The 25,558-nt window shown below is 70.6% G+C and overlaps 5 protein-coding genes and 1 long non-coding RNA gene across 6 annotated transcripts; 3 read left to right on the top strand and 3 right to left on the bottom strand.

Annotated features, from left to right (window-relative positions):
• Window positions 1-171: 171 nt before the first annotated feature.
• Window positions 172-1,788, bottom strand: CLASRP (CLK4 associating serine/arginine rich protein; the record flags this gene model as incomplete). Its single annotated transcript, XM_076364092.1, is given in 3 exon segments — window positions 172-251; window positions 1,062-1,163; window positions 1,698-1,788. Coding segments are annotated over 3 exon segments (184 nt in total), but the record flags the coding sequence as incomplete, so codon positions are not given.
• Window positions 1,789-2,347: 559 nt separating this feature from the next.
• Window positions 2,348-3,035, bottom strand: LOC143173985 (uncharacterized). Its single transcript, XR_012997867.1, has 2 exons — window positions 3,003-3,035; window positions 2,348-2,579 (listed from the first exon to the last, which is right to left on the bottom strand). It is a non-coding gene; the product is annotated as an uncharacterized LOC143173985 (long non-coding RNA).
• Window positions 3,036-5,141: 2,106 nt separating this feature from the next.
• On the bottom strand, window positions 5,142-11,299 carry RELB (RELB proto-oncogene, NF-kB subunit). The gene is made up of 12 exons (XM_076364090.1): window positions 11,235-11,299; window positions 10,545-10,598; window positions 10,228-10,326; window positions 9,363-9,847; window positions 8,779-8,936; window positions 8,456-8,547; window positions 8,193-8,324; window positions 7,695-7,799; window positions 7,037-7,252; window positions 6,297-6,365; window positions 6,069-6,146; window positions 5,142-5,564 (listed from the first exon to the last, which is right to left on the bottom strand). Exons 4-12 carry the CDS (start codon window positions 9,828-9,830, stop codon window positions 5,278-5,280), a joined length of 1,605 nt encoding a protein of 534 aa, XP_076220205.1. The 5' UTR covers window positions 9,831-9,847; window positions 10,228-10,326; window positions 10,545-10,598; window positions 11,235-11,299; the 3' UTR covers window positions 5,142-5,277.
• Window positions 11,300-11,593: 294 nt separating this feature from the next.
• On the top strand, window positions 11,594-20,079 carry CLPTM1 (CLPTM1 regulator of GABA type A receptor forward trafficking). The gene is given in 15 exon segments (XM_076364094.1): window positions 11,594-11,654; window positions 11,768-11,874; window positions 14,250-14,373; window positions 14,698-14,856; window positions 15,418-15,535; window positions 16,239-16,324; window positions 16,678-16,798; window positions 17,111-17,355; window positions 17,765-17,858; window positions 18,405-18,440; window positions 18,443-18,594; window positions 18,677-18,772; window positions 19,049-19,184; window positions 19,391-19,558; window positions 19,771-20,079. Coding segments are annotated over 15 exon segments (1,905 nt in total). The 5' UTR covers window position 11,594; the 3' UTR covers window positions 19,974-20,079.
• Window positions 20,080-21,169: 1,090 nt separating this feature from the next.
• On the top strand, window positions 21,170-23,184 carry LOC143173987 (uncharacterized). Its single transcript, XM_076364093.1, has 4 exons — window positions 21,170-21,185; window positions 21,381-21,542; window positions 22,180-22,349; window positions 22,745-23,184. Exons 2-4 carry the CDS (start codon window positions 21,395-21,397, stop codon window positions 23,162-23,164), a joined length of 738 nt encoding a protein of 245 aa, XP_076220208.1. The 5' UTR covers window positions 21,170-21,185; window positions 21,381-21,394; the 3' UTR covers window positions 23,165-23,184.
• Window positions 23,185-23,902: 718 nt separating this feature from the next.
• Window positions 23,903-25,554, top strand: LOC143173983 (DNA excision repair protein ERCC-1-like; the record flags this gene model as incomplete). The annotated part of the gene is given in 7 exon segments (XM_076364089.1): window positions 23,903-24,050; window positions 24,197-24,419; window positions 24,422-24,489; window positions 24,712-24,815; window positions 24,898-24,997; window positions 25,302-25,378; window positions 25,470-25,554. Coding segments are annotated over 7 exon segments (738 nt in total), but the record flags the coding sequence as incomplete, so codon positions are not given.
• Window positions 25,555-25,558: the final 4 nt, after the last annotated feature.

Genomic DNA, 25,558 nt, shown 5'->3' with positions numbered 1-25,558 from the left:
GCTCTACCCAGCGCCCCGCCAACCCCCAGAGCGGGGACGAGACCATCCCCTCGCCCTTCGGCTGGCGCCACGCCCAGCCGCGCCCCGGACGAGCTGGGATTTCCCCCGAATTGCAGGGGCTCGCCCTGTCTCAGCACAGCCCCGACCCTCCCGCCTGCACGAGACACTCACTGCCGGCGAAGTCGTTCTGCACCAGGCCTCGGTACCGCTCGTAGTTGCACTTTCTCTCATCAGACTCCTGCTCGGGGGAGCTGGAAAGGAGCGAGATGCAGCCGTTGGTGCTCACAAGCCTCTGGGGAGATGGAGGTTCCCCTCTCCGCAAGGGATTTTTGGACCGCGGAAAAACCACGGCCCCTTTCTGCTTGGATTAGCGAGGTCAGATCCCCCGCTGCGGGGAGCGACCAGGGCTGGATTTTGCAGGCGGAGGATCGCGTGCCGGTCCAGGATTCCCTCGAAAACCCAGTAAAGGGATCGAACTCCTCTCCGGAGCTCGCGCCGAGGCCGGAGAGGGTAAGCAGGGGCAGGAAGGGAACCTGGCTGCTCTCCACAGACCCAGCCCTGGGGGAAATTTGCCCTCTGCCCCGTCCCTGCTCAAAGCAGGGCCGACTACAGCAGCCCGCTCCAGCTGAGCGGCGCCTCTCGCCAGAGGCAGAGACCCCACCAGCCTCTGGGGGTTGCGTCGGTGCTTAATTAACTCCCTCGCTCTAATTCTGGCCTTTTCATCGTGCGCTCTTACTGCGAAGAGCTCGGCTCTGTTCTCTCTAACTTTTTAGGTATAGGAAAGCTGCTGCGGGGTTCCCCTTCGCTCCGTGCTCCAGCCCTACCCGTCCCTCCGCGCTCGCTCCAGCTTATCCTCCTTGTACTGGGATCTCTACGCTGGTCCCAGTACAGAGACAGAGTCCAAAAAGCAGCCCTGCCCACCCTGCAGCGACCCCAGCCAGGCTCACAGGCGATGCTGGCTCCGAAACCTCAGCCAACCGCTCCAAAACAGACCCGAGAAGGCCTGATCCGGACCCGGCAGCTCCCGTCGAAGCGGGGTGCCCCGGCGCCCCACGGCTTACATGGGGTTCAGCAGGGGCGGGGTGTACATGGGGATATAGTCCAGGTGCGCCCGCACGTCGAAACGGTCGATCATGTTGTTCGTGTCCCCCTGCCAGGGCATCCTGCGGGGACAGAGAGGTCATCAGGGCTGGGGGACAGCCGGGAAGCCCCCCCCCCCCCTGCAAGGAGCAGGCCCCCCAGACCCGCCACAAACCCCCCCGGCCTCGAGCCCTGGCGGGCGCGCTCGGCTCCCCTGCATTAGTCACTCCCGAGCGGGGAGGGGGGGAACCAACTCGCTTGCCACAGCAGCGTCTCCTAGAAGCTCTGGTGGAGGAGGAGCCGAATCCTTTTTATACAGCTTCAACGAGCACAAACCAGCCCAAATTTCGTTTCCCAGGGCGGGAGGGACCCGGCCAGCCCCAGGGGAGCCGAGCAGCTGGGGATGTGCCACCGGCTGGGCAAAAAAAAAACCCCCCCCCGTTCACCCCTGAACCCTCACTGGCGGGCTCGGTGCCTCTCAAAGACCCTGCGGCTGCACGAAAGCCTCCAGGGAAGGCGACGCCTTGGGCGAGGCACCGACCAACTCCCCCCTGAACCCCCTGGGGGTGCCCGGGGAGCAGCGGGAGACGCCTCCCGCCCCGCACGGGGCTACTCACATGTTGACGGGGCTCTCGGCGGCCAGCGCGACGGCCGAGTCCAGATGGACCTTGCAGGCCCGGCCGTGCACCTGGAGAAACTGGGCTGGGTCCTTTTCTAAGGGGAGCAGAAACCCCCAGAGTTAGGGGGGGGGGGGGGAGAAAAAAAAGGAAGAGTAAAAACCTCGAGGGTTAGAAAAAAAGAGAGCAAGACCATCGGGGAAAAGGGGGAGCCCCAAGCCTCCAGCGCTGGAGGAAAAGGGGGGGCAGGATCCTCAGAGAAAAGGGGGAGCCCTGGGGATAAAGGGAGAGTAGGAGCCCCGAGCCTCAGGGAAAAGGGGGAGCGGGAGTCTTGGAGAAAGGGGGAAGGGGAGCCCTGAGCCGCGGGGAAAAGGGGGAGCGCAGAGGGGGGCGTTTTTGCCTGTGCGGGTTTAGGACACCCACCCAGGGACGCCCCTGCGGGGTCCCCAGGGAGGGCGGCCAGCAGTGAGCACCGCAGCTCCTTTATCCATCCCTCTCCCACCCCCAAAACAAGTCACGAAGCGCCCGGATGGTTCCCAAACGCCCCAGGCGCGCCCCAAACCGGGGCCTGTTGAGGGACAGTCGGGGGCCGCCGCTGTCCCCCGGGGGGGGGACGACACGACGGGGACGACGAGGACGGGGACACTCACGATCTTCTCGTAGTACTCCCTGCGGCGCTCCGCTCGCTTCTTGTAGTCCACCATCATCCCTCGCAGCTTGCGCTCGTGCTTGCGGGCCTCGTGCCACATCCTGGCGTCCCCCAGCTGCCACCGAGCCGGGGGGGGCTCCCGCCGGGCACCGAGGAGGAGGAGGAGGAGGAGGAGGAGGAGGAGGAGGAGGGGAGGAGGAAGAGCTCGTGGCGCAGGGACGGCTGTTCCCTGCCTGAGGGTGGAGAGCTGCGTTAGGGGACACGGAGCGACCCGGGGGACGTGGTGGCCAGGGGACGCCCGGCAGCCATACGGGGGCGGGGGGGAAGGGGGCACCGGGCATCACCGGGGCGGGGAGGGGACAAGGGGGGAGGACAGCGGGCGCGGGGGGGCTCAGCCCCGGGGGGAGAAGGGGGAGCCCCAGCACCCGGGGAGGGGCAGGACACGGGCGCCCCCCGGGGCTGGGGGCAGGGAGGGCCCCGGGCACAGGCCCCGGGTGAGGCCCGTCGCGGAAGTCCCTGCCGCGCCCCACCGTGAGCGGGAGCCGCTGCCCCGGCGGGTGTTGTAGTGTGGGGGGACACGACCCACCCGGGGATCGGGGGCCGAGGGGGGGGGGCGGGCACGGGCGGAGGCGGCCCCGCCGCCATTAATCACTCACCGCCGGGCCCGCGGCCATGGAGCGACCCGGAAGCGGAAGTGAGGCTACGGGGGAGGGGTCGGGGCGCCGCGCGTTAGGGCAGGCGGATGACGTGACGGGACGTAGAGGCCAATGGCACAGGCGCGCGGCCTTCGGCGTGCCGGCCCCTCCCCGGGAGGGCGGGGCCTGGGGCGGGGCCGCGGAGCCGGAGCGGGGCGGGGCAGGGAGCCGGTCCCGGTCCCGGGGGGCTGCCGGGCCAGGCTGGTCCCGGTCCCGGGGGGCTGCCGGGCCAGGCTGGTCCCGGCGCCGATCCGGGTCCCGGTCCCGGGGGGATGCCGGGCCAGGCTGGTCCCGGTCCCGGTCCCGGGGGGCTGCCGGGCCAGGCTGGTCCCGGCGCCGGTCCCGGTCCCGGGGGGATGCCGGGCCACGCTGGTCCCGGTCCCGGTCCCGGGGGGCTGCCGGGCCGGGCTGGTCCCGGCGCCGGTCCCGGTCCCGGGGGGATGCCGGGCCAGGCTGGTCCCGGTCCCGGTCCCGGGGGCTGCCGGGCCGGGCTGGTCCCGGCGCCGGTCCCGGTCCCGGGGGGATGCCGGGCCACGCTGGTCCCGGTCCCGGTCCCGGGGGGCTGCCGGGCCGGGCTGGTCCCGGCGCCGGTCCCGGTCCCGGGGGGATGCCGGGCCAGGCTGGTCCCGGTCCCGGGGGGATGCCGGGCCAGGCTGGTCCCGGCGCCGATCCGGGTCCCGGTCCCGGGGGGATGCCGGGCCAGGCTGGTCCCGGTCCCGGTCCCGGGGGGCTGCCGGGCCAGGCTGGTCCCGGCGCCGGTCCCGGTCCCGGGGGGATGCCGGGCCACGCTGGTCCCGGTCCCGGTCCCGGGGGGCTGCCGGGCCGGGCTGGTCCCGGCGCCGGTCCCGGTCCCGGGGGGATGCCGGGCCAGGCTGGTCCCGGTCCCGGTCCCGGGGGGGCTGCCGGGCCGGGCTGGTCCCGGCGCCGGTCCCGGTCCCGGGGGGATGCCGGGCCAGGCTGGTCCCGGTCCCGGTCCCGGGGGGCTGCCGGGCCGGGCTGGTCCCGGCGCCGGTCCCGGTCCCGGGGGGATGCCGGGCCAGGCTGGTCCCGGTCCCGGTCCCGGGGGGCTGCCGGGCCGGGCCGGTCCCGGCGCCGGTCCCGGTCCCGGGGGGATGCAGGGCCAGGCTGGTCCCGGTGCCGATCCCGGTCCCGGTCCCGGGGGGATGCCGGGCCAGGCTGGTCCCGGCGCCGATCCCGGTCCCGGTCCCGGGGGGATGCAGGGCCAGGCCGGTCCCGGTCCCGGGGGGATGCCCGGCCAGGCTGGTCCCGGCGCCGATCCCGGTCCCGGTCCCGGGGGATGCCGGGCCAGGCTGGTCCCGGCGCCGGTCCCGGTCCCGGTCCCGGGGGGATGCCGGGCCAGGCTGGTCCCGGCGCCGATCCCGGTCCCGGTCCCGGGGGGATGCCGGGCCAGGCTGGTCCCGGCGCCGGTCCCGGTCCCGGGGGGTTGCCGGGCCAGGCTGGTCCCGGTCCCGAGGGGATGCCGGGCCAGGCTGGTCCCGGCTGGTCCCGGTCCCGGTCGGATGCCGGGCCAGGCTGGTCCCGGTCCGTGTCGGATGCCGGGCCAGGCTGGTCCCGGCGCCGGTCCCGGTCGGATGCCGGGCCAGGCTGGTCCCACTCCCGGGGGGATGCCGGGCCAGGCTGGTCCCGGTCCCGGTCCGAGGGGGTTGCCGGGCCAGGCTGGTCCCGGCGCCGGTCCCGGTCCCGGTCGGATGCCGGGCCAGGCTGGTCCCGGCGCCACCGGGGTCCCCGCGTGCCGGTGCTGCCCCGATGCCGGATCAGTCCCAGCGCCGGGGCGCGGCCGGGGCTTCCCAGCGGGGACTTCCACTGGGAACCAGTTCTCCCGGTATCCCCGGTGCCCCCTTCCCGCCCCCCCAGGGCAGGACGAGGCCGGCGGTGGAGTCCATGGCTTTATTCCCCCCCCCCCCGCCCCCCATCCCCGGCGCACAGGGACGAGGGACCCGCGGGACCGGGGCGGTGGCACGTGTGTGTGTGTCCCCCCCACCCCCCATCCCGGGGCCACCCCGGCCCCCCCCCGGGGCCACCGGAGGGCGTCCCCCCCATAAATATAGTGCAAAGCGGCTTGAACGGGGGGGTGGGGGGGTGCGGGGGTCCTTCCCGGGGGGCTCCGCGCCGCCCCGGCGGGGCCAGCCGGCCCGGGGCAGGGTGGGCCCCCCCAGCTGGGGGTGGGGGTACTGGGGTGCCCCAAGTCCTTGCTGGGGGGGGGGGCGGGGAGGGCTCAGACGTCCCCGAGGCGCAGGTCGGCCTCCTTGTAGTGCCCGGGGAACATGTGGGTGCCCACCAGGCTGGCGGTGGGGTGGGGGTCGGCGGCAGGGAAGGGGGGGGCGCGGGGGGGGGAGGCGTACGGCTCGGCCAGCAGCTCGGGGCCCAGGCAGGCCGGGAAGTCCGTGGGGGGGTACGGGGGGGGCAGCCCCTCGCGGAGGCCCGGGGGGGGGAAGGGTACGTAGAGCTGGGTCAGGGCGTCAAACGGCTCCGGCTCCCCGGTGAAGAGGGTGAAGGTGTCTTCTGTGGGGGGAGAGAGGGTTTTGGGGGGGGCTCTAGGGGGCCCTCCTGACCCCCCCAACACCCTCCTGGGGCAACCCCAGGGCTGCGGGGGGGATGGACACGACTGGGGGGGGACTCAGGGTCATAGGGGTCCCCCCAGGGCCTCTCCCAACCCTGGGGGTGACCCCGGGGCTGTGGAGGGCTTGGGGACCTCTCCCAAGTCTGGGGGGGACCCATCTAACATGGGGGGGGGGGGGGCTTGAGGACCCTTCCCAACCCCAGGGGTGACCCCGGAGCTATCAGAGTCTTGGGGGCCTCTCCCAACCGTGGGGGTGACCCTGGGGCTGTGGGGGGCTTGGGCACCTTTCCCAAGTATATGGGGGACCCATCTAATGTGGGGTGGGGGAGCTCTTCTGACCCCAGGTCAGGCCAAACCCCCCCCCCCCCCCCCCCCAGCTCCGGCCATGGGTGCCAGTGGGGCCCCAACCTCTGTCCCCACCACGTCCCCCCTCCCCGGGGACCCACCTGCCCCCGGCAGCGGTGTGAAGTGATCCATGTATCCCGGCGGCTTCTTCCTCCTCTTGGCTTCAATCCCGTAGGGATCTGCGGGGCCGGGGCGGGGGTGAGGGGGGGGGGCATCACGGCATGGGGCTACCCCCCACCCTGGCCTGTGAAGGGGGTCCCCCCCGATGCCGGCGTGCCCCCCCCGTGAAGCCTCCTCCCCTCCACGGGGGAGTCCCCGCCGGCACCCACCTGAGCCCGAGAGCTCCTCCAGGACGTCGGGCATCCCCCGCTTCCGCTTCACGTTCACCCCGTAGGCGTCTGCGGGGAGGGGCCGCGGGGGGGGGGGGGGGGGGGGGGCTGTGAGCGCCAGGGTCCCCCCCCCGGCCCCACCCCATTAGCCTTGTCCCCACACTAGCAGCCCGTCCCCAGCCTGGAGAGACCCGTCCCCATCCCGCAGGCCTCGTCCCTGTCCCGGGCGGCCCGTTTCCATCCCACATCCCCATCCCGCAGGCCTCGTCCCCATCCCAGGTGGGCTGTCCCCGCCCCGTGGGCCACAGCCCAACCCCGGGAGTCCTGTCCCCACTCCGTGTCCCCATCCTTCAAAGCCTCGTCCCCATACTGAGGGCCAACGTCACAGGTGGGGTGTCCCCAGTCCCTCTCACACCGCTCTGAGTGACCCATCCCCATCCCAGGTGGGCTGTCCCCATCCCGTGGGCCACAGCCCAACCCCGGGGTCCTGCCCTCACTCTGTGTCCCCATCCTTGAAGCCTTGACCCTGTCCCGGGGACCTGTCACCCATCCCGTGGGCTATCATCATCATCATCATCACATGTGGGGTGTCCCAGTCCCTCTCACCCCCCTCTTGAGTGACCCATCCCCATCCCAGGTGGGCTGTCCCCATCCCGTGGGCCACAGCCCGACCCCGGAGGTCCTGTCCCCATCCCGGGGGCCTCTCGCCCCCCTCCCAGGGCACGTGGCCGCGTGGGTACCGTGGTCCTTGGGCAGGTAGGTGAAGCGGAAGGACTCGCTGCAGACGCTGTCGGTGAGCCGCTGCAGGAAGACCTCCACCTCCACGGGCTCGGCCAGCTCCAGGTGCTGGTAGGGCGGCGTCTTGAAAACGATGGCGACCTGGCGGTGCACGTCGGCCTGCGAGAAGTCCGCCCGCGCCTCCCACGTCTCCTTCCGGAAAACCACCGCGATGTCTTCTGCAAGGATTGAGGGGGGGGGGGTGTGTCAGCGAGGCAGCGGGGCCCCCCTCCAGCCCTCAAAGCCGCCTGCCGACACTTTGGGTCCCCCCTCCAGCATCCCGAGGTCCCCTCTCCTGCACCCAGGTCCCCCCTTCCTACCCTCTACACCTCCCACAAGCACCCAAGGTCCCTCCCATCGTGACTTGGGGTCCTCTCTCTGGTGCTGGGGTCCTCCCCCTCCAGCCCAGGGGTCCTTCCCCTCCAGCAGAGGGGCTGGGAGGCTGCAGGACCCCCTTGGCTCCCCCTCCCAGCTCCCAACCCCATTTGGACCCATGCCCAAAACTTTCCAGCAGCTCCAGCATTCATCACCCTCCTTCACCCCCATCCTGGCTTTCCGGGGGGTAATTTGGCCCCCAAAGATGACCTCGGGGTTGCAGGGCTCCCAGCTCGCCCCCCGTACCTTTCTGGACCTTGTCGCAGAGCAGGTAGAGCTCCTCGCCGCCCGTACAGGGACCGCTCTCCTTGTTCATCCGGCAGATCCGCAGCTCCGAGGTGTTGGTGGACTCTGCGGGCAGCAGCACGGCTCAGGCTGTGAGCCGGCAAGGCGGTTCCCAAACCGCCCGGGCATTGCACCGGGACCGGGCGTCGGACTGGGACAGGGCACCAGGACCAGGCTCAGGCACTGGGGACGTTCCCGTCGGCACCATCCCTTCCCGACCAGCCCTCGGCGCAGGGTACCAGCCCCGTGGGACGCAGGTGACCATCCCACCCCCGGCGTGGGGGACAAATCCCCACCGGCCACGCGGGACCAACCCTGACCGAACCCTGCAGCCTGAGCCGGGCCCCGGCGAGGAACCGGCTGGGGCAGCCTCACCACCCATCCCATCCCGGAGCAGGGAGGGTTCTGGGGGTCTGGGTGGCCCCACCGGAGACACGAACCCCTCCCCCTACCACATACTCTTGTCAAAGATGGGCTCCGAGAGCACAGGACTGAGGTGCCGCGTCTGCCCGGAGCTGTCCTTGTAGGAGGCCTGGAAGCAGATCCTCACCACGTTCATGTCCACCTCCTGGTGGTTCTTGAGGGAACCGGCTGGGGGAGAGGAGAGGGGACGGTCGGCGGCCCCACGGGGCGGGGTTGGGGACAACCCCACGGGATCCGGATCCCCCGCAGGGATAGGGTCTCGGCCCCCAGGAACAAGCCCCCGCTTGAGCCCCCCCCACCTTTGAAGGGGTCGATGCCCAACTGCAGCTTCTTCTCTATCGCCGCCTCGATCTCCTTCTTCTTCACGCACTGGATGCCCAGGTTGCTAAAGCTGCCGGGGAGCAGAGACGCGCTGGGGAGGCGGCTCCTCCCCTCCAAAACCCCAGGGGAACCCAGGTGTCCTCCCAGCCTCCTGCTGCCCAGGGAACCCCCCAAAAAACAGCCCTCGTCCTGCCAGCGCCAGCTTCAGCATAAGCCGACGCCGGCATCCCACTGCAAGGTCTCTGCCCCGGCCCGGCACAAGGTCTCTGCCGGCGGCGGGACTCATCCTGGCATCGCGTACCTGTGCTTGGGGTTGGTCTGGGGCTTGAGGACGACCTCGCAGAGCCCGTTGCTGCAGTCCTTGCCCACCAGGCCGTGGGGGTGGACGCGGTAGGGCCAGTCCTTCCACACCAAGCACGCCGTCACCTTCACCTCGGGGATCGTGTGGCAGTTCAGCAGCTGGGGAGACACGAGCCGTCAGCGCGACCCCGGGTACGCTGACTGGGGGGGGGGGGACACCATGCCCAGAGACATGGGGTGTGGGGGGGAAAGCACCCCAGCACGGGCTCCAGCACCCACTGGGGTCCGACCACCCCCCCACCCATGAGGCCCTGGCACCATCCCACGGGGGTCAGGCACCTTCCAGCACCCAGCTGGCACCCGCCACCCCGGGGAGACACAAGCCATCAGCACCTCCCCAACACGGGAGGCCCCCGCGCTCACGGACGGGCACTGAGCACCCCAACACCCGCGGGGCTCCCGCATCCCCCTGGCGCCCACGGGGCCTCTGGCAGCCCCCCCCGGCACCCTTCTGCCACCCCCAAGCCTCAGTCTGCCTGCCCTGGGCTGCCTCCGAGCCGGCCACCAGCTGCGCGGCACACTCACCTCGATGGCCGGCAACGTCTTGCTGGCGTCGGTGCTGCTCTCGCCCAGGATGCTGCCGGCCGAGCGGCCCTCGCACTCGTAGCGGAAGCGCATGCCCCGCTGCTTGGGCTGCTCCGTGATCACCAGCTTGGGCGGCTCCAGCAGCTCCTCCAGCTGGTCCTTGCCGTGCCCGGCAGCCGGAGACCAGCGGTGCCGCCCGCCGGCACCCGTCGTGCCCCGCGGCACCAGCTTGGGCGACAGCGAGAGGGTGCTGAGGCTCTGGGCGAGCTGCGGGGACCGCGTGTCGGCCGGCAGGACCGTGGTGCCGTAGGCCGCCAGTCCGGCCGCCAGCGGGCAGGGCTCAGCTGGGTGCAGCGGCCGGGTGGCCACCACAGGGCTGGAGCCACGGGCCACCAGCTTGGCCGAGCCTTTGGGCAGTGCTTTGGGCAGGACGGGGACCGGATCCGGCTGGAAACCGTCCTCCTTCATGACCTCTTCGATGATCTCTGCGGGATGAGGAGAACGTCAGGGCAGTCCCGGGACGGGGAGGACCCCGAGTCCCTGGTGAGACCCCCCTGGGCTTGCCGCAACCCCCCGTTTGCCCTGAGCCAGGGGAGGGGACAGGAGCGGCCGGATCCTGCCTCGTTTCCACCCACAAATGCCTCCTTTGTGCTCAGGGCAGAGGATGGAGCAGCCACCGGGGGGGGGGGGGGAGATGCCCTATCCCCTCCCCTGGACCCCATCGCATCCCTGTGGGGGGGTTCACTGCTTCACGGCACGCAGCTCTGCACCCCAAATCCTGCTCACGGCCCTGGGGAGGATGGATTTAGCCAGTCCAGGCACGTGGGGAGGGGGGGACGCGGGACCCCATCGCCGGCTCCGTCACCTGAGGCTCCAGGGTCCTGCTCTGGCTGAGATGTCCCGAAAACGTGTGGCAAAACTTACCGGCCTCCCGCGTACCCTGGGGTCCACTCACCTAAATCATCTGCAAAGGCAAAAGACCCCCCTGAGTCGCCCTCCAGCACCCCCCCGACCCGTGGGGGGGGGCCTTGAGGGGGACCCCCAGCCTGCAGGGGCCAAGCTGGGATCACCTCTGGTCCTGGTGTCCCAGCCCCCCGTGGAGCCCCCCCGGCCCCAGGGCGCGCGACCGGGAGGGGACGGGGGGATCCGGGGGGGGGGGGGGGGACACGGGCAGGGTCTTACCGGTCACGGGTGTGGTGTGCGCCATGGCCAGGCCGGAATCCTGCAGGGCAGCTCCTGCGGGGACACGCGACCGTCACCCCACGGAGCAGGACTTGGGGGGGGGGGGCCCCACAGGGTTGCCGCCCCCCCTACTCCGTGGAGGAATCAAAGCTCCCCCAGAAGAGGGATCGGGGGATCCCCGAGATCGTGCCCCCCCCCCCCCCCCCGACAGAAATCAGGGGATCCCCAGGATCGGGATCCACCCGAAGCAGGGATCTGCCCCCCCGCAGGGATCAGGGGGTCCCCGGGACCATGACACCCCCCCCAGGGACGGGGGTCGCCCCCCCAGAGGAGGTGTCAGAGGATCCCCAAGATAACCCCCCCCCCGCCCCCGAACAAGCCCCCGCCCCCCTCCAGCCCCACCCAGCGCAGGAACCGGGGGGTCCCCAGGACCACGCCCCCCCCCCCCCGTTATCACCGTCCCGAGCAGGGACCGGGAGTCCCCTGGGCCCTCCCCCCGCGAAGGGACCGGGACCGGGACCGGGACCGGGACCCTCCTGCCGCAGACCCGGGTACCTTAGCCCCCCTCCCCCGGGCAGGCCCCGATCCCTCCCTCCCCGCCCCCAGCAGGTCCCGGTCGCGCCCCCCCCCCCCCCCCGACCGAGACCCGGCCCCCTCCTCCGCCGGGGCCGGGCCGGGCCCCGCGCTCACCGAGCGGCAGGGCCATGTCCCGCCGGGGCCGCCGCCGGTACCCGGTGCCCCCCGCCCGCCGCCGCCGCCGCCCCCGCCCGCCGGAGCCCGAGGCCGCGCGGCCGCCGTAGCTGGAAATCCCCGCGCGGGCGGCGCCGCCATTGGCTGCGGCCGCTGAGGTCACCGCCGCGGGGCGGGCCGGGAAACCCCGCGCAGGCGGCGCCGCCATTGGCCGCCGGCGGTGACGTCGCCGCCGCGGAGGCGGGGCCGGGAACGGGGTGGTGGTTTCCCCGCCCTGCCCACACCCCGGCCCCGCCCCTCGCCGTCACGTGCCCGCCGCCGCCGGTCTCGCGAGAGCGGCGGGAGCGGCGGCGCAGGAAGATGGCGGCGCCGGGGACGGAGGTGGCGGCGGCGGCGGGGCCCGTGCCGGGCCCGGGGCAGGTACGGGCGGGCCGGGACAGGGGCCGGGGCCGGGACCGGGACCGGGACCGGGGAGGCGGGACCGGGGGGTCCCGCTCGGTTGACGGCACCGCGCGCTCCCCTTCTCCCCGCAGGTGACCAGCAACGGGAGCGCCGGTGGCGGCGAGGCGGCGGCGGCCGAGACGCAGCGGCAGCAGCCGGCGCCCAACGCCTGGCAGGTCATCAAAGGCGTCCTCTTCAGGTGAGCCCCGCCCGGTGCCACCGGCCCGCCGACCTCCCTACCCCGCCGTGGCACCGGCCACCGGCCCCGCCGTCCTCCTCCGCCGTGACACCGGGGCCCCAAAACCGGAGGCGCAGCGGGGTCCCGGGGCGGGCAGGCGGCTCGTTCCCCCCCGTTCCCGGGGGCACCGCGGGCTCCCTGGGGCGTGGGAGGACGGTGCTGCCTGTCCCCACGTCTCGGGCGTGCGGCCGGGAGGAGGGAGGCCCGTGGGGCTGCCCCTCGTGGGGCTGTTGCCCCGGCACGGGGCTTTTCCAGAGCTCCGGGCTCTTGAGCTCCTTCCCGGTTTTTCCCGGGAAGCCCCGGGGCCTGGCTCAGCCCGGGCAGGGGCATCTGACGCTTCCTGGGCTCCTCCGAGGAGCCGCCGGTGCTCCCTGCGCCTCACCGGGGAGGATCCAAAGTCCACGCCGTGGCACGGATGACTCCCAGCGCGGTGCCGAGCCCGTGCCCTGGGTTGCTCCTGCTTCCGTGAAGAGGGGATCCCTCTCCCGAAGGTCGGGACGTTTACGCTAGCACGCCTGGAGCCGGCCTTGTGTATTTGGATGCACTGTTCCCGGCCTCGCCTGCGTTGCGGTGAGGATGCCGATGCCGGAGCTGGCAGGTCTCGGCTCTTGGACCAGCGGTGCCGAACAGGTTGTGAATCGCTTCCCGGAAGCCGTGACTCCTCCTCGCATCCACGAGCTGCCTTCCTGCTCCGCTTCTCCTCCGACCGTCTCCTCCTTCCCATCCCACTGAGGGCAGGTTTGTTCCTGTCCAAAGCGCCGTCTCCCCCGGCAGATCCGGTGTCCGGGCCGGCGAAGCCGGGGGGAGGAGCGCTCCGTCGTCTCATCGCCAATGGAGCCGTGCCCTTGGGAAGCGCTCGGAAATATTCTACCCGTCGTGGTCGGCTGACGGAGGAGGCACGAAGGAAAACTTACACCCACGCGTGGACAGCAGCCCCGTCGCCTGACCCCGAGTGTGCGACGTCCCCGTGCCACAGGCAAAGCGTGATGGTCTGGTTCCCGAAACCTTCGGAAGAAGAAACGTCCTCCCGAGTTCTTTCCTGAGCAAACAGCGATGTCCTGGGCCACGGATTTACAACCGCTGACGGGGCTGCAGAAGAGCCGGCAGCGCGGGCTCTGTGCTGAGCCCTGCGCGCTCCCTCCGGTTCGGCGGCACGGCCAGGAGCATGCGGGGAGGCTTGTTTGGGCCCTCGAGCTTTCCAAAACGCTGCGGCTCGGCCTAACGAAGAGTTATGCTGAAATAACTCCCAGCTTAATCTTGGGGTCTCCGGAGTCTTCCGCCCACGGCGCGGAAGCACAGCCGTGGCCGTCGCTTGGTCGCGGGAGCCGTTGTTCGGTCGCTGGTGCTGCCCGCCATTCCCAAGCTTGTAATCCGGTCGCTCCGTGCGCAGGCCAGGAGGGGGAAGTCTGATTTAGCGGCACCTGGGGCGCATACGAAAGGCTCCTCACGCTTTACCCGCAAGGAAAAACAGAGCTGGAAACCCTCGTAGCTTGGGACGTGCTGCCGAAAACCTTCCAAAATGGGGGAGAAAAAGGCTCGATTTCTTTTAATACCCTCAAACGCTGCTGCCTGGCTCAGCTCAGAGAGGGCTGCGGAGAGCGTGTGGAAGGGACCCGTCCCAGTCTCTGCGTGAGGAGCAGCCCGGGGACCTTTGGAGAGCGATTGCAGCTGCGCGCCGGAGGTCGGCCGCCATCGTGGCTGCGGGTTTGGAGGTGGCGAGCGAGCCGGGGGCCGCTCTGGGCTCCGCTGGAAGGTCTCCGCGTGGCCGGGAGCGCGTTGGGGTCTGCCCCTCGCTCGTTAGGTGACCCCGTCGCTTCTGCCACGCGTGCGTGGAAGCCGGCTTTGTCCTGTGGCTTCGGCGTCCCCTTGGTTCGACGTCGATTCGCCTACGGAGGGCTGAGCACCTCGGATGCGTGACTCGGGGTGTCTGCCGGCATCCGGGGACCCCCCAGTGTCCCCGTCCTGTGCCAGGGACGCCTTGCACACCCGTCGGCGGCCTTCTCCGGGATACCTCAGAGCGGGACTTTCTCGCTGTGTCCTTGAGGCGAGCTCCCGGCGCCTTTGCTTTGCTTCCGGCGTGCTCCCGCCGTGCCTGGCGCTGGGTCTGAACTGGCCCAGAACCAGTTTGCTCTGGCCGGCGCCTCTCGCCTGAGGGCAAACGCCTGCCGTGACGGAAGGCGAGTTTTGAAACGCGGACTTGTACGTCCGGCACTAACGATTTCCCCTCTCCCCGCCACAGGGAACCGGGGGGTTTGTTCGCAGGAGGCCGCGTCCGATTCGGCTGGGGAGGGCGGCTAAAACGCCTGAGCGGCTTCTCCCCCCCCTTCCTCCTGCAGGATCTTCATCATCTGGGCCATCAGCAGCTGGTTCCGCCGCGGGCCGGCACCGCAGGAGCAGAGCAGCGCGGGCGGGACGCCGCGAGCCCCGAGCCGAAACCTCTTCCCCAAGGACACTTTAATGGTAACGCCGGCAGAAGCTGCGCCGTCCCGTCCTGGGTGACCGGCAGCGCGGTGACCGCGTGGTGGCTCCGTGGCTGGACCTGCTGCTCTAGCTCTGAGCTAGATCTTAAATCTAGCGGAGCCAAATCGTAGCTCTGCCCGTGGCTGCAGTGTCCTGGCGGTGCGGCGTCAGCCAAGAGTTATTTCTCGGGCTCACCGGAGCGCCGAGCCGGTTTGGGAGGGGATGCTGTGGCGCAGTACGGCAGAGCGGGAGCGGTTCAGGCGCCGACATCTCGCCGTCGGGCTGAGTCGTCCACCGGCAGCCGACGTCCACCTCTCTCCGCAGGACCTTTACGTTTATATCTCGGAGCACGAGCACTTTACAGACTTCAACGTCAGCTCGGCGCTGTTCTGGCAGAAGCGGGATCTTGTCTACGGGGACTGGACCAGCGGGGAGAACGCCGACGGGTGCTACGAACACTACGGGGAAGTTGACATTTCGCAGGTGGGTGCGCTCACTACTCTTTCTGGGAGGTTTGAGGCCAGGTGGTGGATCGTCGAGGGGCTGGTGGGGATTGCCAGGATCGTGCCCAAAGCCGGCCTGGGAGCTCTGAGCGGAGCTGAGGCGTGGAGCAGCGTTGGCTGCCGCAGCGCATCCCTGCCGTCGCCTTTTTCCATACCCTGTTCGCTTCGGACGGTGGGTGAGACCCTGTGGAGTGGGCTGGTGTCTCTTCCGGGCGTGCTGCGGAGGTGACGGGGCTCGAAGCCGTCGTTTCGGTGACCAGCCGTTAAAAGGCTTCAGGTTTGCCCCGAGCCGTACAGCGGCTGAGGTCTGCTCCGTCGCAGGGCGCAAGCCGTAGGCGTGCTGCCCTCCGGATGCCGCGAGGGAGCGGCTGCTTCTTCATGCTTCGGTTTCGTACGGGGTCGATGGCTGCGGGAGGATGGCTGGCGTTGGTGCCGGGCGCTGTACGAACGCCGGCGCTGAGGCGGTGACCGCGGCTGGGAGATGACAGCCGTGCTCCGACCGCATCCGACTCGTAACCGCCCTGTCTGGGTGTGATTTCAGAGCGTCCAGCAGAACGGCTCCATCTACATCCACGTGTACTTCACGAAGAGTGGTTTCCATCCCGACCCCAGGCAGAAAAACCTGTACAGGCGCCTCGCCACGGTCCACACGTCACGAAGTACGGCCCGGGGCAGGAGGGCAGCGCGTGGCGGCCCCGGGGTGGTGCTGGGGAAAGGGGGGGCACCCCAATTCCCATGTCATAACGGGAGCCCGGAGGAGTCAGGCTGAGCTCTGGCTTTGCCTCAGCGAAGGCAGGTGCCTGAAGGGGAAAATTAGGGCAAATACCTGACTCCCGGCGGCCTCCAGCGCCCTGGCTCGGCTGCTCCCTGAGCTGGACGTTTTCCGCACTTGGAATTTGTCTTTCGTGAACCTACAGAGGAAAAACCTCTTGAAATCTCTGCGAGCTCTTGGATTCCGTCCACGTTATGCGGGGCGGGGGGGGGGGGTCCCTACCTGTATGGGGGGGGTGCGGAACCACGTCAGCGTTGAGAAGAGGAAGGAATTGCCGCGTTCAGGTTTTCCTGCAGGACAGGAAGATCCAGACACTTCATCTCAGATGTTTTTCCCCAAAAGCGATGCAATTATCCCAAAGGTTTGGCTGCTAATCTGGTTTGTTGTCCCCAAACTACAGCCTTTCCCTTTGATAACTGGAAGATCTGTGAGGCAGTCTGGATTAATTAGTCCTTCTGGGGGGTGACGGGAGGGAAACGGGCTCCTCCGGTCAGCTCGTGCCTGTCCTGGCAGGCTGTAACCTCCTTAGATTTCCTTCCCTGCTTTCTTGTGCGGAGCTGGAAACGCTCATCTCTCCTTTTTCTTTCCAGTGATCAACAAATACAAGCGCCGGCGGTTCCAGAAAACCAAGAACCTCCTGACGGGTGAGACGGAGGCGGATCCCGAAATGATCAAGGTAACCGGCTCTTCCTTTTGTGGGTGGGGTGTTTTTTTTTTTTCTTTTTTTTGCCCTGTTGGCCAAACTCCTAAATACTCAACGCGCCTTCCTCCGGTCGCAAAGCTGTTGGGAAGCGCCGCAGAGGATTCCCCCCCTCCTGCCTGGGGCACGTCCCTCCTGCTCCGCGGAGGGGGAAGAGGATGATGATTTCCTTGTAGTATTTCTGGGACGCGAGGGTTGGCTCTGCTCCTTCCCGCTTCCCCCCCGCTGCCTTGTTTAAGTGGGGACGGCGGTGGGCTAACGCTGGGCGAGATGGAGGGACGCCAGCCGCCGTGCCGGTGACGGAGGCGGTGGTGGTGTTCTCATTGCAGAGGGCGGAAGACTACGGTCCCGTGGAGGTCATCTCGCACTGGCACCCCAACTTGACCATCAACATGGTGGACGACCACACGCCCTGGGTGAAGGGCAGCGTGCCGCCCCCCCTGGATCAGTGTAAGGGCCAGGGCGCGCCGGGGCTCCCCTGCGCCGAGGGTGGCTTTCCGGGGCTGGCCCTGCTGTCCCCTCTCCTCGGAGGATGTGTTTGGGCTCCTGTGGGGAACGGGGGTTTGTTTCTCCATCGTCAGCGGGACCCCCACCTCTCCGGGAGCTTGTTACTGGGCTGGGCCGGGGTTCAGCAGCCTCTCGGTCTCTCCCAGGTGGCTGGTGGTGGGTCTCTCATCCCAGGAGGGGGATGATGGTGACGACGGCTCTGGCGGTTCCCTGTCGCCTGCTCAGCCCTCCCTCTGCTCTTTCCCCCGGCTCCAGATGTGAAGTTCGATGCCATCAGCGGTGACTACTACCCCATCCTCTACTTCAACGACTACTGGAACCTGCAGAAGGACTATTTCCCCATCAATGAGACCCTGCAGCGCCTGCCCTTCCGCCTCTCCTTCTGCCCGCTCTCCCTGTGGCGCTGGCAGCTCTACGCCGCCCAGAGCACCAAATCCCCCTGGAATTTCCTGGGAGAGGACCTCTACGAGCAGTCGGACGAGGAGCAGGACTCGGTGAAGGTGAGAGCCGCTCGCGGGCCTCCCTCCTCCTGGCTGCAGCTCTCCTGCTCGTCCCCGTAGGTCGGGACCTCTTTCGTAGCAGCTCCTTCCCCCGCGTTCCGTGTCTTTCCCCAGCTTTGCCGGAAGAGCGTTCGATGCCCGTTCTTCGTTGTCATCACTCCTTATTAATTACCTTTGCGATGCGAAGCGGGAGGGGTGCGCGGGTACCTGCCTGTTGCCTGTCTTGGCTACGTAGGGGGAAGGGAGCTTGGAGGCCGTAACGATAGAGAGGAATTAAACCCCTCGTCCTCCTCGGTGCTCCGGTGCCCTGTAACCGGCTGGATCCTCCCTGTTCGCCCTGGCGTGCCGGGGCGTTGGGCAGCGGGAGGGTGGGACGGAGCCTCGGAGAAGTTTTTGATGCCTGTTCCAGGTTGCTCTCCTGGAGACGAACCCCTACCTGCTGGCGCTGACCATCGTCGTCTCCATCGTGCACAGCATCTTTGAGTTCTTGGCCTTCAAAAACGGTGAGCGCCGCGGCGGGACCTTGGGGATCCGCCGAGAGGGGAAGGATGCGAAGGCGGTGGCGTGGCCTAAAACCCTCTCCCCGCTCCTCCCTCCTCCTCGTCTTGTCCCCGTGGCGGTGGCAGAGCAGACGTCCTCGTGCTGCGGCGCGGTCTCGGCCGGCTGAACGCCACGCGCTGCCGCGAGCCCTCCTCTCCCCGGCTGTGACATCTTCAGCAGCCGTAGCCAAATCCAACCACGTCCTGGGCAGGCTGCGGCCGCTGTGGCGCACGTTGAGGCATCCGGCACTCCTCAGCCGCGCTCCTCCGTGCCACAGGGCCGACTCAAGGGCAGAAAGCCGGAAACTTGTGGTTTTCTGGGTCCCCCCGCCACCTGTGCTGATGCCAGACGGCGCTTTGCGGTGTCTGCTCAGCTCTGGCGATTGCACCGCCTGCTCCTCTCGCTCCCTCTGCCAGGGCACGTGCCGCGGTAGCTCTCCGGAGCCTCCCGGCGCGGAGGGGTTCCCCTTCCCCTCTGGCGGGGTGACGGCTTGGGCTCCTTCCCAACAGACATCCAGTTCTGGAACAGCCGGCAGTCTCTGGAGGGCTCTCCGTCCGCTCCGTCTTCTTCGGCGTCTTCCAGTCCCTCGTCGTCCTCCTCTACATCTTGGACAACGAAACCAACTTCGTGGTGCAGGTCAGCGTCTTCATCGGGCTCCTCATCGACCTCTGGAAGATCACAAAGGTCATGGACGTCCGGGTAAGCAGCGGCTTGGCCGTGGGAGGGTTCTGGCGGTGCCCCCAGTCCTGCTCGGTGACGCCTTTCCCCTCTCCTTTGGCAGCTGGACCGTGAGAACAAGGTGGCAGGAGTGTTTCCCCGCGTCACCTTCAAAGACAAATCGACCTACATCGAGTCTTCCACGAAGGTGTACGACGACGTGAGTCGGGGGGGGGGGGGGGGGGGCGAGTGCCGGGGACAGCGCGGCGCTGCTGAGCCTGGCTCCAGGCCGGCTGCCGGCTCGGCCGAACGCCTCGGCACGCGTCTCCTCGCTTCGTCTTCCCCGATTCCCGTGGGACTCGCCCGGGGCAGGGTGAAACGAGCTGCCGGCACTGCCCAGCCCCTCTCCCTGGTCCGAGGCTCGGGAGCCGGGGAAGCGCCGGGCTGAGGCTCCGGCGCGTTCCCGGCTGATTTTTGGGTGTCGCTGCCTCCCCAGATGGCTTTCCGGTACCTCTCGTGGATTCTCTTCCCCTTGCTGGGCTGTTACGCCGTGTACAGCCTGCTCTACCTGGAGCACAAGGGCTGGTACTCGTGGGTGCTGAGCATGCTCTACGGCTTCCTCCTGACCTTCGGTGAGTGCCGCGCTCGCCGCCGGGAGATGCGGAAAATCCCCCCCGATGCGAGGAAGGGGGGGTGGGGGGGGGGGTTGCACTCCGGGGTGCAGCTTTTCTTCTGCGGCTCCTTCCCGCTCCGCCTGGGCTCCCCTGTTTCTGGGGGGGGGGGTGTGTGTGTGGGTGTCTCACCAGTTACGCTAACGAGGAGCCCCCCCTTCCCGCAGGCTTCATCACCATGACCCCCCAACTCTTCATCAACTACAAGCTGAAGTCGGTCGCCCACCTGCCCTGGCGCATGCTGACCTACAAAGCCCTCAACACCTTCATCGATGACCTCTTCGCCTTCGTCATCAAGATGCCCATGATGTACAGGATAGGCTGCCTGCGGGACGGTACGGCCTGGGGGGGGGGGGGTGTGTCCCGGGGGCCCTCCTGGTGTTTACGGGGTCCCTCCCGGCCCCCCTGGGTCCACGCCGGACCCTGTGCCCCCCCTTCTGCTGCTTATCGCCCTGGTGCCCCCCCCCTGCCTCTCCAGGGTTGGGGGGGCCCCACTTGTGCTCCCCCCCCTCACCTTCACCCCTCTCTTCCTCCCCCCCCCCCCCAGATGTCGTCTTCTTCATTTACCTCTACCAACGCTGGATCTACCGGGTGGACCTCACACGCGTCAACGAATTTGGCGTCAGCGGGGAGGACCAGGTCTCCCCCCGACCCCCCCTGCCTGGCAGCCCCCCCACAACGCTGCCCGCTGGGGTCCCCCTGAGCCCCCCGGGGGGGGAAAAACCGCCAGAGGACAAGAAGAAGGATTAACCAACTCCCCCTCGCTCGGTTTTTACCAAACCCGGCATCCTCGCCGGGCACCGGATGGGGGGGGGGGGGGGAGAGCGGCCGTGCCGGGTGGGTTTCCCCTCCCCCTTCCCCCCCATCTCCCTTGGGATTGGGGGGTGGGGGGGGCAGCCACGCGGCCCCCCCCCCCGGGGAGCGCTCCCCCCCCCCCCCAGCTGTGTTTCACGTCCCCCTGGTCCCGTCAGCGTTGTGCGCTCCATCCCATTGTGCCGGTGTGTAGGACAGTGTCACGGAGTTCTCGCGGCGTCGCCTCTTCCATAAAGAGCTGATTTAACCCCAAAACCGACCCTCCCGCCTCGCCTCCACCCCCCCCCCCCCCCCCCAATTTGGGGGTGCCCCCCTTCCCAAGAGGGTTTGGGGTTCCCCCTTTGGGGCTGATCCCTGCACCCCACCCCCCCCCAGGGATCCTGTAGACAAAAGGGGGGGCACCCCTTGGGTGCTGGGGGGGCTGGGGGTCCTGCCGGTGCTTGGGGGGGTCCTGCCGGTGCTTGGGGGGGTCCCGCCGGTGCTTGGGGGGGGGGTCCCGGGGCGCTCTCGGTGTGGTTTTTTTTGGGGGGGGGTGGGTGGTGTATCCCGGGGGTCCCTCCCCGTGCTACCGGGGGGGGGGGGGGATGCTGGGACTGGGGGTGTGTCCCGGGGGGGTCCCGTGTCCGCCCCTCCCGCCCGTCACGGGGCTCCGGTGGCGGCACCTCCCTGCGGCCACGTGCTGCGGCGGCCCCGCCCCCTCACGTGGCGGAGCACCGGCCTCGCGGCCGCACGTGGCGCCGGTAGCCACGTCACCGAGCCGCGGCCGCGCCCATTGGCCGTCGGTGCCGTCCGTCTGCCGCGGGGGCGGGGCCCGGACAGCGCTTGTTCGGGGCCGCCGCTGTCACCGCCCGCCGACACCCGCCCCCGGGCCCATCCCCGCACCGGAGCCCCCGAGTCCGGTACCGGAACCCCCTGCCCGGCACCGAAACCCCCAACCCCGATAATCGGAGCCCCCCCAGCCCGTACCGGAGCTCCCGGTACCGGAGCCCCCTGCCCGTTACCGGGTTCCCCCCTCACCGGTACTGTTCGTGGGCCTCCACGCCCCATTCCCGGATCGGGCCCAGTCGCCACCCTTCCCCCCCCCCCCCCCCCCCCCCCCCCCCCCCCCGCCCGGTACCGGGCACCGGCTCCGGCTCCGGCCTCAGGCAGGTACGGGGGGGGGGGACGGACACATGAGGGGGACACGGGGACGTTTGGGGGGGGACAGGGGACATGGGGAGGCTTTGGGGGACGGGGGACGTTGGGGGACACCGACACCCCCCCAGCCCCCCCCCCCCCCCCCCGGTCACCGTGTGCCCACAGGACCCCCCCAGGGTCCCCATGTCCCCCCATGTCCCCCCGCAGGAGGGGCTGCCCCGATGCCGGCCGAGCTGGAGGGGCCGGGGGTGACCACCGACCTCCTCTCCCCCCGGCCCCCCCCCGGTGCCCCCCCAAAGAAGACGGGGGGTGGGCGGGGGGCACAGCCCCCCCCAGCCAGCGACTCCGAGAAGGACTCCGGCTTCTCAGGTAGGGTCCATGTCCTGTCCCCATCCCCTGGGCTGGGGGTCCCTGTCCCCAGGGCTGGGGGCCCCTGTTGTCCCCTGGGCTGGCGGACCCTGTCCCCGTCCCTAGGGCTGGGGGCCCCTGTGCCCTGGGTTGGGGGTCCCTGTCCTCGTCCCCAGGGCTGGGGGCCCCTGTGCCCTGGGTTGGGGGTCCCTGTCTGCGTCCCCAGGGCTGGGGGCCCCTGTCCCCTGCGTTGGGGGGTCCCTGTCCTCGTCCCCAGGGCTGGGGGCCCCTGTGCCCTGCGTTGGGGGTCCCTGTCCTCGTCCCCAGGGCTGGGGGCCCCTGTGCCCTGCGTTGGGGGTCCCTGTCTGCGTCCCCAGGGCTGGGGGCCCCTGTCCCCTGCGTTGGGGGTCCCTGTCCTCGTCCCCAGGGCTGGGGGCCCCTGTCCCCTGTGTTGGGGGTCCCTGTCTGCGTCCCCAGGGCTGGGGGCCCCTGTCCCCTGCGTTGGGGGTCCCTGTCCTCGTCCCCAGGGCTGGGGGCCCCTGTGCCCTGCGTTGGGGGTCCCTGTCTGCGTCCCCAGGGCTGGGGGCCCCTGTCCCCTGCGTTGGGGGTCCCCGGGGCCAGCTCGAGGCGCGGTGGGGGCTCACTCCCACCCCGGCAGACACCAGCTCGGAGCACCTGAACGGGCGGGAGCAGACGGACGCGGAGGAGCCGCCTGGCCCCGGCACCCAGCCGGCCCCGCTGCAGCACCTGCTCACTGCCCCGGCACCCAGCCACCCCTTCGGCCGCCTGGCGCCCGTCTACCTCGTCCACAACCTCCTCCTCCAGCAGGTAATGGCACCGCGCTGCCGGATCCGGCACCGGGCTGGTTCGGCACCGTCCTACAGAGGCACAGGTCTGTTCCGGCATGGCACTACTATGGCACTGGGCTGGTTCAGCACCATGCGATTTTGGCACTGGGCTGCTCTGGCACCGGGCTGGTTCAACACTGCGTGGCTCCAGCACCGTGCTATGCCGGCACCGGACTGCTCTGGCACCGCACTGCTATGGCACCGGCCTGGCTTGGCACTGGGCTGGTTCGGCACCTGGCTGGTTCAGCACCGAGTGCCTCTGGCACCAAGTGGCTCCAGCACCAGCCTGCTCCGGCACCGCACTTCTCCGGCACCATGCCGGCTCCGGCACCGTGCCGGCTCCGGCCTCGCTCACCCCTCCCCTCTTCCCCGCAGCCCTTGGGACCCCCCCCAGAGCCCTGGCAGCCGGCTCAGCTTCTCCTACTCCAGCCCCCGCCGCCCACCGCCCCCCGCCATGATGCCACTGTCACCTGCCACGATGCCACCGCGACAGCCGCCCCGGTAGGGAGCCCGGGGTGCCGAAGCCAGCGGCTGGGGGCGACGGCGGAGCTGCTGCGGCGCGGGGGGCTGCTGGCAGCGGCTCTGCGCACCGGGGCCCTTCTCCGGCAGAACCGGCGCACCCAGCGGGAGATCGCTGCCCTGCGCCGGCATGCCCGGCTGCTGGCCCGCGCCGCCCGTGACCCCCGCGCCTGGCCTCGCCTGCACGACACCCTGCGGGGGGGCGGCCCCCCAGTGCCCCCCACCCCCCGCCAGGAGCCCCCTGCTTTTGGGGAGGGGCTGGGTGCGGGGGAATAAAGGTGCTGGGGTGTCCCCAACGTGTCCTGGCCCTGTGTCTGTGGTGTGCCCTGGGGTCCCCCCACCGTGTCCTGTCCCTGTGGCCCTGGTGGCCCCTGGGGTCCCCCATGTGTCCTGACCCGGTGGCCCCCAGGGTCCCCCGCTGTGTCTCTGGTGGCCCCAGGGGTCCCCTTCATGTCCCCGGTGGCCCCCAGGGTCCCCCTCTGTGTCCCCAATAGCACCTGGGGTCCGCCCCCCACCATGTGTCCTGCCCCGGTGGCCCCCAGGGTCCCCCTCTGTGTCCCCGGTGGCCCCCGGGGTCCCCCCACCATGTCCTGTCCCTGTGTCTCCGGTGGCCCTACGGATCCCCCCCGTCCTTCCCTGGTGGCCCCAGGGGTCCACCCCGCTGTGTCCCCCAGGGTCCCCTCTGTGGGTCCCGGGTCGGTGTCCCCCCCCCCCCCCGCGTCCTGCCCCTGTGTCCCCGGGATCCCCCCCCGTGTCCTGCCCCTCTGTCCCCGGGCTGTCACACGCCCCCACCCGCGGCACCGGGCCCACGTGCGCCCCGCGGGGCGTGGCCCCAGGGCCGTAACCCCGCCCACCACCACCACGGAGGCGGGAGGACCGGAGCGGCCCCGGGCCGGGCGTACGGGGAGGGCGGCAGCACGCATGCGCGAGCAGCCCCTGGGAAGGCGGAGCCGTGCCCTTTGATTGACAGCCCGGCGGCCAATCGCCCCTGCCGCGGCACCTGAGCCCTCCCGGCGTCCCCCGCGCCGACCCCCCGCTCCCGGCCGGGCCCGGGCCTGGGCCTGCGCCCCCCGCCCCGGCCATGGAGGCGGCCGGAGACCCGGCCCCGGCCGGGAAGCGGAGGCGGTTCACGCTGCGGCAGGAGGATCCCGCCGACTTCGCGGTACCGGGGGAGGTTGAGGCGGCGGGGGGGGGGGGCGGCGGCGGCAGTGGGTCCGGGGGGGCCCCACGGGAGGCTGCGGGGGGGGCAGGGGACGTGTGGGAGGCCCCACGCAGAGCTCCCCCCCCCCCCCCCCCCCCCCCCGCCAGGTCCCGTCGCTCTTCAAACCCTCCGCGGCCCGTCCCGTCCCGTCCCCGTCGCCACCGGGGCCCGGCTCCTACGCCGAGTACGCGGTGCGGCAGTCGGCCGCCACGGCCCTCCCCGGAGCCGCCGAACCGGCCCCGGCCCCCGCCAGCACGGCGGGGGCTGCCCCCCGGCGCCCCCCGGCCCCCGAGCCTGGCGCTGGCCCCCCGGGGGGGGGCGGCCCCGGGGGACGTGCCCCCCCTGCCCGTGCTCAAGCCCGGGCGCCAAGAGCAGCGGCATCGTCGTCAGCCCGCGGCAGGTGAGGGGGGGCAGCGCCGGGGGGGGGGGCGCGGGGGCCATCCCGGGGCTCGGGGGGACCGTCCCCCGGAGCCCGGGGGCACGGGAGGGGGCTGTCCTGGCGTCCCAGGCCAGGGAAGAGCCCTGTCCCTTGGCGTCCCGGGACAAGGAGGGGGACCGGGGGACTGTCCCCACCCTCCTGAGCCCCCCCCCCCGCGCCTCCCCCCCGTGCCTCTCCCCACAGCGGGGCAATCCGGTGCTGAAGTTCGTCCGCAACGTCCCCTGGGAGTTCGGTGATGTCGTCCCCGACTACGTGCTGGGCCAGAGCACCTGCGCCCTCTTCCTGAGGTGAGCCGGGGCTCCTGGGGGTCCCCAGGGGTCTGGGGGGGGGTCCCCTCAGTGTCACCCCGTCCCTGCTGTGTCTCCCCAGCCTGCGGTACCACCACCTCAACCCCGGCTACATCCACGACCGCCTGCGGCACCTGGGCAGGAGCTACGGGCTGCAGCTGCTGCTGCTCCAGGTCGATGTGGTGAGCGGCTCCCTGTCCCCGTCCCTTTGCTGTCCTCGCCCCTCTGTCCCCTCCATCCCCGTCCCCTTGCTCCCCTGGTCACCTCCATCCCCTCTGGTCCCTGTCCCCTCGCCCTTTGGGCTCGGGGCTCCTCTGTCCCTGTCTTCGCTCTCCTGCTCTCTTCGTCCCCTCCCATCCCTGGCCCCTCCTTCTCCCTGTCCCTCTGTCCCCTCTGTCCCTGTCCTCTCCCTCTCCTGCTCACCTCTGGTCCCTGTCCCCTCCCTCTCCTGTCCCCTCTGTCCCCCTCGGCTCTGCCCCGCCGCAGAAGGACCCGCACCAGGCGCTGAAGGAGCTGGCGAAGGTGTGCATCCTGGCCGACTGCACCCTCCTGGTGGCCTGGAGGTAGGGGCTGTCCCTGCCTCACCCGTGGGGGACCCCACTGTCACCCGTGGGTGGCCCCCCCCCCCCCACCCACTCCCTGTGCCCTCCCCAGCCCCGAGGAGGCCGGGCGGTACCTGGAGACCTACAAAGCCTACGAGCAGAAGCCGCCTGACCTGCTGAAGGAGCGGGTGGAGCAGGATT

Source organism: Aptenodytes patagonicus, unplaced genomic scaffold, assembly GCF_965638725.1.
Source record: "Aptenodytes patagonicus unplaced genomic scaffold, bAptPat1.pri.cur scaffold_575, whole genome shotgun sequence".
NCBI lineage: Eukaryota > Metazoa > Chordata > Aves > Sphenisciformes > Spheniscidae > Aptenodytes > Aptenodytes patagonicus.
Note: the sequence above shows the minus strand (reverse complement) of the source record. Positions and strands in the feature narration are given on the sequence as shown.